The sequence below is a fragment of the Aulostomus chinensis genome, chromosome 13 (genome assembly GCF_037954235.1).
Source record: "Aulostomus chinensis isolate RoL2024-O1b breed Wild chromosome 13, RoL_Achi_v1.0, whole genome shotgun sequence".
Classification (NCBI taxonomy): domain Eukaryota; kingdom Metazoa; phylum Chordata; class Actinopteri; order Syngnathiformes; family Aulostomidae; genus Aulostomus; species Aulostomus chinensis.
Genome location: NC_141332.1, coordinates 28,594,192 through 28,606,935, shown reverse-complemented (window position 1 = coordinate 28,606,935; position 12,744 = coordinate 28,594,192). Strand labels below are relative to the sequence as shown.

At 47.0% G+C, this 12,744-nt stretch overlaps 2 protein-coding genes across 4 annotated transcripts in view; one reads left to right on the top strand and one right to left on the bottom strand.

Moving 5' to 3' along the window:
• tbc1d2 (TBC1 domain family, member 2) overlaps window positions 1–5,597 on the top strand; it is a 25,420-nt gene extending 19,823 nt beyond the window's left edge. Inside the window, exons 15-17 of the mRNA XM_086222479.1 lie at window positions 565–750; window positions 868–989; window positions 1,130–5,597. Of these exons, the coding sequence (XP_086078605.1) occupies window positions 565–750; window positions 868–989; window positions 1,130–1,334 (513 nt within the window). The 3' untranslated portion in view covers window positions 1,335–5,597. The remainder of the gene's footprint in view (window positions 1–564; window positions 751–867; window positions 990–1,129) is intronic.
• The window catches only part of slc44a1b (solute carrier family 44 member 1b), a 20,087-nt gene continuing 10,954 nt past the window's right edge, over window positions 3,612–12,744 (bottom strand). For all 3 annotated transcript variants that reach the window (XM_086222430.1, XM_086222432.1, XM_086222431.1), the window contains 9 exons: window positions 12,016–12,161; window positions 11,439–11,625; window positions 9,853–10,021; window positions 9,581–9,737; window positions 9,370–9,453; window positions 9,028–9,165; window positions 8,681–8,917; window positions 8,365–8,463; window positions 3,612–5,419 (listed from right to left, as the gene is read on the bottom strand). In XM_086222430.1, the coding sequence (XP_086078556.1) occupies window positions 5,396–5,419; window positions 8,365–8,463; window positions 8,681–8,917; window positions 9,028–9,165; window positions 9,370–9,453; window positions 9,581–9,737; window positions 9,853–10,021; window positions 11,439–11,625; window positions 12,016–12,161 (1,241 nt within the window). In that variant the 3' untranslated portion in view covers window positions 3,612–5,395. The remainder of the gene's footprint in view (window positions 5,420–8,364; window positions 8,464–8,680; window positions 8,918–9,027; window positions 9,166–9,369; window positions 9,454–9,580; window positions 9,738–9,852; window positions 10,022–11,438; window positions 11,626–12,015; window positions 12,162–12,744) is intronic.

Sequence of the window (12,744 nt, the reverse complement as noted above, 5' to 3'; positions counted from 1 at the left end):
TCTCCTGCTCTCTTTCCCCCCAACCGGTCAAAGCAGAAGGCCGTCCCCATTGCGCCTGGATCTGCTTGACGTTCCTGCCTGTTAAAAGGAAGGTTTTCATCGCCGCCGTTGCAGGATGTGCTGCTGATGGAGAATTGTTGGGTGGAGGTTCATTGAAGGAGCATGATTCTAGACCTGCTCTACCTGTAAAGTGTCATGAGAGAACTTTTGTTGTGATTTGGCGCTATAGAAATAAAATTGACTTGACTTGACTTCTCTCAGAACTTCAGAGAGCCATGGACTTGGAGGATTTTTCTTGGCTGATTTAGTTGGCAGGGCACAATTATTATGTTAATTTGTAGAAAAAGTATGGAATAACTTTAGTGCTTCCTTGCTCATTTTCAAATAAACTGATTTATTCAAGTGACTTAAAGACAAAAACTTAAAACAAATTTGTATTTATCGACGAACAACTGAAGTGACAAACTACCTCGATAATGAAATGACAGGGCTCAACAGCAATAACATGCAATCAGCGATATGGACGATATGATTGTGATTGATTGGTTGATCGATTGGCGGCAGGTGGACCAGCGTGTACTGAAGGACTTCCTGGCGGAGAAGCTGCCCCGCCTGGCAGCTCACTTCGAAGCTCACAGCATCGACGTGTCACTGGTCACCTTCAACTGGCTGTTGGTGGTCTTCGTGGAGAGTCTTCCCAGTGACATCCTGCTGCCGCTGTGGGACGCCTTCCTGTACGAGGGCACCAAGGTACCATAAGTCTCTTCCACCATGACATCATCAAGGATCAACAACCAGTCGAGTTGCTCACTCTGGTAATGTCATTAATTTGATTAAACAAGAAATGAAATCCAACATGTACTTCAGGTGATCTTCCGCTACACGCTGGCTCTCTTCAAATACAAAGAGGATGACATCTTGAAGATCCAGGAGAGCATGGAACTCTACCAGTACCTGCGCCTCTTCACCAAGACCATTTCTGATGGCAGGTACTGCTCAACTTGCCTTCCTTGCAGTTGATTTACACATCTTCGGTATTGGACATAGTTTCGATACCCAAACCGGATGTTGGTCATATCATGGTTATCTGGCAGGAGAGCTGAGTTTGATGCCACATGTGTACCCACAGGAGGCTGGCCAGCATTGCCTTCAATGACATGAACCCGTTTCCTGGCCGCCTTCTGAGGAACCGGCGAGCACGACACCTGGAGCGCCTGCAGGGTGAGCTGCAGGAGCTCCAGAAGGAGTTTGTGACAGAGAGCACTGAGCGGTCAGACAAGGACCTGGACTTGGTGATGAGCGAGGATGACGAGGACCCTGACCTGCTTCTATAGACGCCACCATGGCCTCCACTGGTGTTCCAAAGACAAGTCAATTTTATTTGTTTAGCACCAAATCACAGCAAAAGTTATTTCATAACACTTTCCTGGTATAGCAGGTGTAGAACCTCCCTCCTAGTAGAGCAGGTGTAGAACCTCCCTCCTAGTATAGCAGGTGTAGAACCTCCCTCCTAGTATAGCAGGTGTAGAACTTCCCTCCTAGTAGAGCAGGTCTAGAACCTCCCTCCTAGTAGAGCAGGAGTAGAACCTCCCTCCTAGTAGCGCAGGAGTAGAACCTATCTCCTAGTAGAGCAGGTGTAGAACCTCTCTCTTGGTAGAGCAGGTCTAGAACCCCCCTCCTAGTAGAGCAGGAGTAGAACCTCCCTCCTAGGAGAGCAGATGTAGAACCTCCCTCCTAGTAGAGCAGGTGTAGAACCTCCCTCCTAGTAGAGCAGGTGTAGAACCTCCCTCCTGGTAGAGCAGGTGGAGAACTTCCTTCCTGGTAGAGCAGGTCTAGAACCTCCCTCCTAGTAGATCAGGAGTAGAACCTCCCTCCTAGGAGAGCAGATGTAGAACCTCCCTCCTAGTAGAGCAGGTGTAGAACCTCCCTCCTAGTAGAGCAGGTGTAGAACCTCCCTCCTAGTAGAGCAGGAGTAGAACCTCCTCCTAGTAGAGCAGGTGTAGAACCTCCCTCCTAGGAGAGCAGGTGTAGAACCTCCCTCCTGGTAGAGCAGGAGTAGAACCTCCTCCTAGTAGAGCAGGTGTAGAACCTCCCTCCTAGGAGAGCAGGTGTAGAACCTCCCTCCTGGTAGAGCAGGTGTAGAACCTCCCTCCTAGTAGAGCAGGAGTAGAACCTCCTCCTAGTAGAGCAGGTGTAGAACCTCCCTCCTAGGAGAGCAGGTGTAGAACCTCCCTCCTAGTAGAGCAGGAGTAGAACCTCCCTCCTAGGAGAGCAGGTGTAGAACCTCCTCCTAGTAGAGCAGGTGTAGAACCTCCCTCCTAGGAGAGCAGGTGTAGAACCTCCCTCCTAGTAGAGCAGGAGTAGAACCTCCCTCCTAGGAGAGCAGATGTAGAACCTCCCTCCTAGGAGAGCAGGTGTAGAACCTCCCTCCTGGTAGAGCAGGTGGAGAACTTCCTTCCTGGTAGAGCAGGTCTAGAACCTCCCTCCTAGTAGAGCAGGTGTAGAACCTCCCTCCTTCTATGAACCAGCACATCTGAGACAGCAGAGATGAAAACCTTCCTTTACCAGCAGGAAGGAGGAGCAGATCCAGGATCAGTGGGGATGGACGTCTGCTTTGACCTGCTGGAGGGAGAGCGAGAGAGACGGAGGACAGGGACAGAGACTAGATGGAAATGGAGAAAGACCAATATAAAAATGGACGACCAATTCACACTTTCCTTCTATCATACAACGAAGTGTAAAATCACCAAACCTGTCAGTCAATTTGAGGGTAACCCTAACCAGCTGCCAGTATGATATTTTCATAATGTTCAATAATTATAAAATTTAAAGACCCAACAGTTAATGGTTTTAACTTCTATCTTTAAACTTGGTGTATCGTCCATGTCGCCTCTTACCCATAAGTCTGTTTGAAAGCTCTGAGCACATGGTAAAGCTCCCCGCGTCTGTCAACCAGGATGCCCTTTGCTCATATTGACCATAATTTATTGGGGATAAAGATCCTACAAAGACTGTAAACGTGACTGTGGATCTTTCAGGCAGATGCATCTGAAGAAAGTCAGGAAAAAAATCAACCAGGATAACTAACAAACTCCAGTGAAACTTGAATTTAATTGTCGCTTCATTGATCTGCCGCTGGTTCTTGTAAAGGGATGAAAACATCTGTCCAAGAGGAAACGAGGATGGAATCAGCAACCTGCCAGGTCGTTGTTATTTACCTCACCTTCATGAAAACATCCACGGCGGTCTCAGTTTGACAAGTAATCATCCTGGAGGGAATCTGCCCTTTTCACCAGTTGGTTTCATTCTTGGGGAAGATCACAAAATCCTGCCCACTTTGTGGGCCTCTGGAGGACCACAGGAACCACCGTGGACCTGGACCCTCCAGCTGGAGCCTCCTTGTTTATTGTGCATCTGGGACAAATGTGTGTGTGTGTGTGTGTGTGTATATACGTATATATGTATATTTACTTTACACATATATTTTGCATTTACATGTATACATATTTTTCCTATTTACATATACAGTATATGTAATTAGGAAAAATTTTCAAATTATTGATCAGAAACAGACAACAGATTATAATTTTTCTTTTTATTATTTTTCTTACAAAACAAATATACATAAGAAATGATAAATATAAAAAAATCAACCCCAAACAGAAGAAAAAGTTCTTCAATGTTACAAACAAGTTTTTAGGGAAACACGAGAGTTACAGCTGAGCGTTAAACTCGTTAATGTCGTTCTGCTTTCACAAGCGCAGATGACGACGTGAGAACGTGGACATGCAGCTGGTTCTGATCAGATTCTCTAGAACGTCCACTCATCATGAGAAGGAAGGACATCAGAACCATGACGACAAAAACCAAAATGATAAAGTTGAAACAGGAATCAGTCGATCACGTTGATCAATATTCCATGATTACATTTGGTCGCCGGCGACACTCAAGGCCCCTGCAACCTTTCTGACCGTGGCAGGATATAACACATGAGAACTGCATGGAACATCCAACCAACCCTACCAAAATAAAACATCATGATTGACGTTTGCCTTTGACCTGACAGGAAGCATCTTTCCACTGCCAGCTAGCATGCAAGATGCTAACAAAGCCGAAGCGAACGGCTCAGAATCAGCCACAGGAAGACGGACTCATAATGTGTTTGATGTCATATCCTGGTTTACGGGCATGTATGGTGGCTGGAGCGGGGTTCTTTGCGTTCTCATGGAAGAATTCTCAGAACCTGATGATGGCTAGTACATATGACATCCTCACCATCCTGAAGACAAAGAACTTCCAGATGGGAAGAAGGCGGTTCCAGTTTGGTTTCCATATATATGGATTATTACCCCGAGATGCCGCCGTCATCATCATGGGTGACCAGCGCTGAGCAGCCAACACACGCAACCGATGATACTGCAAACTGCTTTCAGACACGCCCCTGATGAGTGACATCTGGGATCTAAAGATTGAACCAATCAGTGAAAGGTATCAGATCAGCTGATCCGTATGATGTTAGGTCACAAAGTCTCACGACCCCACAAACATCCACCGGGTTGCTTGTTGGGCCTCAAGCCACAGCGTCACTCTGACATCACTTATCTGATCAATGGGATCAATATTTGGTTATCAGAACATCAGAAGACTGAACTAGCTTGCAACCCAATGGGCGGAGCCGCAGCTCTGTGTGCTGATTGGTTGGATTTATTGGTTGACGGTTACTGATTGGTGATCCAGGCGATCCGATTTCTATGTGTGACATCATCAACCAATGTTCAACTCTATCATGGCAAGACACGACAGCTGTGATGATGTCATGACCAGAAACAACAGCGAGATGGTCATTCAGTGGTGATGTCACTGGTGACGAGAACATTCACTTCATGTCAAACTGATTTCAGTAGAAAACCACAAACAGACTCTCACATGGTCACATGACAACATCAGTGTATCAAGTTCAATTATTGATCATTAACAATCTGAGAACCTTATCAAAAGATATTGATCGGGATGTCGGACATCCAGTGGTGATGGAGGTGATTGTTGATAAATGATATCAGCCATCAATCAGACATGTTGATCGTCTGTCCCTCAGACTGACCCCTCTGACCTTTGACCTCAAGACAACTGATCCACCAAACACATGTGGGGCTTGACCCAGAGGCTCCGCCCCCACAGACATCCCAGCGCCCCTGATCCAACACGGTGTCCAGGAGTGAAGAAGAGCTGAAGCGTGCCATTAGTTTATAAAAAGTATAAAGTGCTCATTACGTCGTTACAGTTTGGTATTAAAATATCGTCTGTTTCCCTGGAAACGCAGTAAACATGTTACACGTTGGTAAAAATAAACTTCTGGAATGTCTCTGGTCGCTAAAGTCCCGCTGGTTGATCCGGGTCAAGCTGAACTCGTCCCCGGAGCCTGAAACAGGAAACCAGTCACATGGTTAGCAGCTGAGAGGAAGTGGAGCATGATGGGTAGTGACCAGTCAGCTGATTTTACTGCCTGACTCTTTTTGATTATCAGCATAAAACCGTCATAGTTTTCAAAAGCTGCTTGAGCCACCATCATGTTACTGATGATGTCATCACAAACATTGCTACCATTTATCCAGTTATGTAAATGCTTATGAAACAAGCAAGTTGGACCTCACAACTCGTCTTCTGGTCTGATGTGTTTGTACACTGATGACTGATGACATCATCAGCCAGTGTAATCAGGTCACATCAGGGTTCCCACTCTTTCCCTGAATTATTTTCCAGGACTTTTCCAGCAGCTACAGAGACGAGTTCTTACGTCAGACGCTACTCCACGTCTCTGTCCCCCTCACCCTGTGGAAGGGTTCTTTTCTACAGTTGTAACTTGCATTTATCCAGATTGTTTCCATGTTTGTTACTCATACATTTGATGTGCAGTCCATGGCAATAATTTAGAACCGAGAGGAGGCTGTGGCCACGGGAGAGAACAACCTCAAACTGGTGGCCCGACACCAGCGACACTTGTCAACCTAGAGTCGTTAGTTTGGTCTCTAGGCTCTAAATTCTTAATGGCGTCTGAAAAGTCGCTAAATCCAGCGACAAAATCAACTAAAACACAGGGTTGCAGAACCGCTCTAAGCTGGTTTTCCAGTACGTGTGGGAACCCTGCATGTGGAACCAGTGCACACCAGTGGCCTCCTTTAGAATGTGTAAAGGAGGCGTGCACCATAAAATACAAAAACAGTGCATCTGCTTTATCGATCACAGCCGGCACGCCTGCCTGACACGAGTCAGCTGATCAGTGATTTGTCACGATATATCACACCAGGAAGAGTGAGAAAAGCCGCCACCGCCAGACTGATACAGTCAGACTGAACATGTTGTCAATCATTGGCAGGCCTGCGTGAGGATGTTTGATCAATAAAGAGGATTTAAAATTTATTTCAACTTAAGGTGATGGCGCTGTGAGGATGATGCGGGTCCCTGATGTCATTTAAACACCTGAACATGTAGCCATCGAAGTTTACTTGCTAAAACCGCAGGAAGAACGACAAAAGTACTTGATTCTGTTATGAGAAATTTGATTCAAAGTCAAGTCATGATGTCATCAGGTCATGTCTGCGTTCCTCACATGACCGAGATCTCTGATAGTATACAACCTGATTTTCAATCAGAGTCAAAGGTGTGTCGGGACGAGTGAATCAAACCAGTCTTTGATATGACAGCAGATTAAACGTGGCATTGGCATCGTTATAGAATCGTGTTCATATGCACAGGTTAACGTTCACATTCCCCGTCTGGCTGGTCTTAATAAATCCACTGTTTTGTGCGTCTTTTTGTGTTTACACAACAGTTAAAATGAACCTTCAGGTGTCTTTGTTTCAATCCAGTTTAACTCAATTTGAACAACAAAAAATTGATGTAAATGAAAGAGGAGCCCAAACTTCTGGTTGGTGACCAAACAATCAATCAGAACAAAACAGGAAGTGACAGAGGACGAGTTCTGGGTGTGATCATGTGATAATTGAGAGCGCTGTTGCTAACCAGCTAATCTGTTAGGATGTTTCATAGGGACTGGCCTGTGTGCAGCTCTTAGAAACACCCAAAATGAACCGAATGAGAGCTTCAGTTCAGGTTTAAGTCACACTGGCAATTTTACGTTATAAACATTTTAGTTTTTGTCACAACTGAACAAATTCCATCTTGATGTCATTCATTTGACTTGTCGTTTGAGCTGCATGAGCTAACAAAGCTGCTGAGGCTACAGCTGTCTCTGACAGTCACATGACCCCTACAGAGTCACCTGGTTACTCACAGTAACCAGGTGACTCTGAGTGTGGTTGTATGATGATGTCATCAACATGAACAAGATTTCAGTCCACTAAGACCTTAAAGCACAGCGGTGACAAAAAAACACAAAGAAAGACACTTAAGATATTCACACATGACGAAGAAACAGCTGCTGCTGCTGCTGATGATGATGATGATGATGGTGATGGTGATGATAGTGATGGTGATGATGATGGTGATGATGGTGGTGGTGATGATGGTGGTGGTGATGATGTGATGATGATGATGATGGTGATGATGATGGTGGTGATGATGGTGGTGGTGATGATGGTGGTGATGGTGGTGATGGTGATGATGATGGTGATGATGGTGATGATGATGGTGATGGTGATGATGATGGTGATGGTGATGATGGTGATGATGATGATGATGGTGGTGGTGATGATGGTGGTGGTGATGATGTGATGATGATGATGATGGTGATGATGATGGTGGTGATGATGGTGGTGGTGATGATGGTGGTGATGAAGGTGGTGGTGATGATGTGATGATGATGATGGTGATGATGGTGATGGTGGTGATGATGGTGGTGGTGATGATGGTGGTGATGAAGGTGGTGGTGATGATGTGATGATGATGATGGTGATGATGGTGATGGTGATGATGATGATGGTGACGGTGATGGTGGTGATGATGGCTCGCATGCCTCTGTTAGCATGAGTCTGTGTTAGCATGCCTGTGTTGGCACATGCCACTGTTAGAGTCTCTCAGAAGGTGTCAGCAGGCAGGGGTGACAGCAGATGTTTTGGCAGTGATGGTAGTGGAAGGGGCAGAGTTTGGTGAGTGCAACAGCCTGACAAACAGGAAGAGGGTAGAGGTGGAAAGGTAGACGCAGAGGAAGAGGACGACATCCTCGCTGAGACAGAGGATGAAACCATTCTGTTCTGTAAGGACCCAGTCCACCAACACCCCCACCAACAGGTAGTACACCTGAAACTCCTGAAGCTCCTCCCACTCCCCCCAACCCTCCTCTGGCACTGCCTCCTCAGGCGTGCTCTTCGTCCTTTCTACTCCCTGTCCTTGGCGGCCATCACTCACCATGGACTTCATCTCTGCCCCCTCCGACACTGCATCCTTTACCCGGCTCCGCCCACGCTCAGCCACACGTTCAAACCGTCGACTGCTCTCCACAAACTCCTGAAGGGGCAGGGCCATTCAGAGGAGGTGGGGTCACACACAGAGGGCAGGTCATTCAGAGGAGGTGGGGGTCAGACAGACAAGATTCCACATGGGCAGGGTCAAAAAATGCGGCATCCGTTTACGCATTTTAAACGGTGTTGAAACAACCTGTAGTTTCAGGTTACGACTGCATTTGTGATGTCATGCTTTGATAGGACGTGTGGGGCTGTCTCACCATCAGAGCTTTGTCCATGAAGAACTCCTTCCCTGGCGTGCCATCATTGTACTTGGTGTCTATGGCAAAGCAAAGGAAGAGGACATCCACCACGATCTCGAAGATGGACAGGAAGCAGTGCGCCACCAGGAAGGCAAACAGACACACAATGACCAGCGGGAGCAACCACTCAGCGTAATCTCGCTGGTAGTTCAGAAGCAGAACGCCAGCGAATGCCGTTGATGTGACGATCAGTATCTGGATCACACACACACACACACACACACACACACACACACACACACACGATAAATGAGTATTTGTGCCACAATGTGATAGGCAAGGATGCACTAACAGAACCTGATCACCTTGCCCAGGAAGAGCACAAAGTCTCCGATGGCGTTGATTGTAGCAACGCGCAGCGCATTTTCCACCAGGATGATGAAGGCGTCTCGTGCTGACGTGCAGAAGCTGGTGCTGTTGATGGCGGTGGCCGCATATGCATTCTGGGAAATGAGAAAACAGACAGGAAGTCAGTTATCCACATACAACGTACTTGTTTCTACACCCGGCTGTAGAGTCTACGTCATGACATCATCAACGTAGATTTGACTGGGACGTAACTGTGAGGGTTAAACAGGTCAAAATGATATATGACGTGTCTCTTGGTTTTGTCAGTCAAGATTCGTTCACTCAAGAAAGAGATGCACCTGATTGAGATAGTTGAGGCACTTCTCCAAACACCACAGACAGCAGATGCACGTTTTCAGGAGACACCGAGCGCATGCGTTTTCCTATAATACAGAGATACATGAACGCGTCAATGTTTTTTTTGTATTCCCAATGTCAGCTGCATGGTGTTAATTCAAGTATTCCCCTCTCGCCTGTCATCAGTGTGGTGTTAATAAACTCCTGCGGTACCTTTCCTTTCAGCTGGTTGTGGAGGTACATGAGGATGAGTCGTGGGATCTTGACAAGTGTGATGATGAAGGATCCTTTTGCAACGGTGCCAAGGTGGTACCGAACCAGCCTCAGGACTGAGGACAGGATAGGGGTCACCGGTAGCCGGTTCTTGTCCCTGAAACAACAACTTTGTGGTGAATCTGCTTTCAGATCTGGACAAACAAGTCAGAGTCTGTATGGACTTGAAAAGTGAGACCACGTATCCCATCAGCCCCTGTGTCCAGACTGACCTGGTGAAGTAGTAGGTGACCACAGCTCCTGCCACCGTCATCTGCTGGCAAGCCAGAATGAACTCACTGATCCAGACCAGACCCACAGCGTGGTACCAGGTCAGGTATTGCAGAGAGCCTGTCAGTCGAAACTCCGTCAGCCCTGTCTCCTCATTCTGGACTGGGTTCCCTGTAAAACCGCAGCAGAATGTCAAGAAGGTTTGGTTCACTTCACATGATAACATGGTAACGTTCTCTCATGTGAGTGTTTCCTGGTCAGCATACCTGACATGCTGTTAGCCCAGTAGCTAACAAATTAGCTTCAATACAGCCAATTGGCAGTAATTGTAAGACGGGGTTGTCTTCTATTCCAGATTAAAACATTTGTTCAAAGGTGGCGTGAAAAGCTCCCCTTTGAATCGTAATAAAGACAAGTGTCGTCTGTATGAGCTCGTCAGACCATTTCAAAGTATTTCCCTTGTTGCCCAGCAGAGGGAGACTTAAAACTTATCAGCTTGTCCTGTTGCATGAACTTTGACCTTTTGGTGACCTAAGCTGATGTTGTTTTGTAATGTGAATGGAGCCCAATAGTGAGCAGAGTCGTTCTGAGCGGACAATCATGGCACCAACACAACTGAGAAGCAGCGTGTGGATCCATTTCGCGTTCCACGTGTTTTTTTAAGTCCTTTAAAACAACAACAACACACGCTGCGTGTTCACCCTCATTTTATTGAATATTACTGGGACACTCAGCCTCATCTGGCCCCACCAGACGCTTCACGAAGCTTGTTAAGCATCATCACCGCTATGATAGTGAGATTCGGCTGCGGAGCCCTCCATGATCCATACCCACTATCACAACAAACACAACGGGAAGTCAGTAAATTGCTGTCATACAGGCATCAGACGGGGTTCTTCATGAATGGGGCTCCACAAGTGTTCTCTTCCTGAAAAAAGAGAGGAGTCCTCCGACTGTTGATGTGTACTTCAAACATCTTTTAGGGGTTTAGCTATTTCATCTAGGGTCACTATTCTAGATGAAGCTCATAATTTGACACATGAACAGTGAACTAGCTTTGGCTGCTACTTAGCTTAGCGGTCCCCATTTCTAGGAGCTCACATTTTTCACACCATCTCATGTTCAACCACCGAAGACTGAAAATTAGCTCTCCACAGTGAAACGTCAGCAATCCGCGGCGAAACTCTCTCCCAAGCCCAGAAAATATTCCTCAGTTTGATGAGGTTGTTTCTCCAGTGTGATTCTCACTGCGATGACAAAGGAGCCTCTTGTGTCAGAACTGAGTATTACAACAACGGAACTCTTCATCAGACTGAATTCAGGGACAGCTGAGACATTGATACAAATTTCAGTCGTCTCAGTGAGGCCATCTATCTGCTATGGTGAACAGGGACCTCTCCAGACCTGGTCCAGCCTATTATGAGCTTTTGAATCCTGTTGCTGTCTCTTTGCTTTTCACTCATTTATATACAAACAAACATGGTAACATGGCGGGACACTGATCCCCCGACATTGTTCCTCATCTTTAGTCCATAGCAAAGTGACATCACTTGAAGAACATGGGTCAAATATGGGGGCAGAGACTCACCGCTGGTGCCAAGGAAGAGCAGGACTAAGATCCAGTAGATCCAGAAGATCAGCAGGGCGAGGAAGGTGAGGAAGGGCTGCAGGGTGAGGAGGGGGAGGTGGATGAAGACCTTCCCTGCCACGTGGAACAGAGCAATGGTCAAAGCCACGCGTTTCCTCATGAAGAGCATCAGCAGCAGAACGATGACCTGAAACACACCAGGATGCCTCAAACATGCAGGCCAGCACTCTGATACGCAGCAGTCAGGAACCTCAGCGCGCAACACCCACATTCAGACGGTGACGTGGTGTAGTTCATGAACATGCAGGTTCATGTTTTATGAACATTTGAGACATGAAAACTCACAAATGTTTTTTTTGATCATTGATCTTCTGAAGTTTGATGCTGATGCTGACATGACCTCTAATCGCCATGTCAGCTGCGGTCATGACTGGCCGCCGTTCTCTATGATGGATTCGTGTATCAGGAACAGGATGGTGCTGACAGGAGTCTTGTCCTTCTGCCTGAAAACTGCTGTATCAATAAAGTTTCATCATTCATCATTTCACTTATCAGTCAGACATCAACAGGTACGTACAGTGAAGGCGGTGGCAGCGATGGCGTAGACCAGCAGCGCATGACCATTGTCTTTGCTTGTCTCCACCTCCTTCCTCATTTTACTGTAGGAGTCATTTCCATGGAGGCGGTGATCGATGTAAAGCCACCACAGCACGCCAGTCCCAGCTGACACACAGAGTCAGAGTCAGTCACATGACACCATCGTCTATGAGATCTTCCCGCATGTCTCAGTGTGTTCAGATGCAAATAATCAAAACTGGGCGCCACCCACTCCACCCAACATGCTAGCACCACCCTCCAACACTCCTGTTAAACCCTCCACCCTCTCCATACAACATCTCGACAGCCCTCTTCAAACCCCCAGGGTAAGGGTTAACCCCAAACCTCCACTCCACCCTCAGCCCTCTCTAAACCCTCACTCCACCTGCGGTAAGGGTTAACCCCAAACCTCCACTCCACCCTCAGCCCTCTCTAAACCCTCACTCCACCTGCTCCATCCTCTCAACACACCCACTCCACCATCGCCCCTCCCAAAGCACCCGCACCACCCGCTCTACCCTGTCTCCCTGGTTCTGTACCCAATATCCCCTCATGTGACAGGAGGACGGACCAGTCCATCAGATGAAGTACTGAACTATTTAACTGGATTGAACAACCCCTGACCATCAGGAGGACGAACAGAAAGAAAAAGCTCCAGCCAGATGGTCACATGGTCCCCCTCTGAAACCCCAACACTTTGATGAGAGTA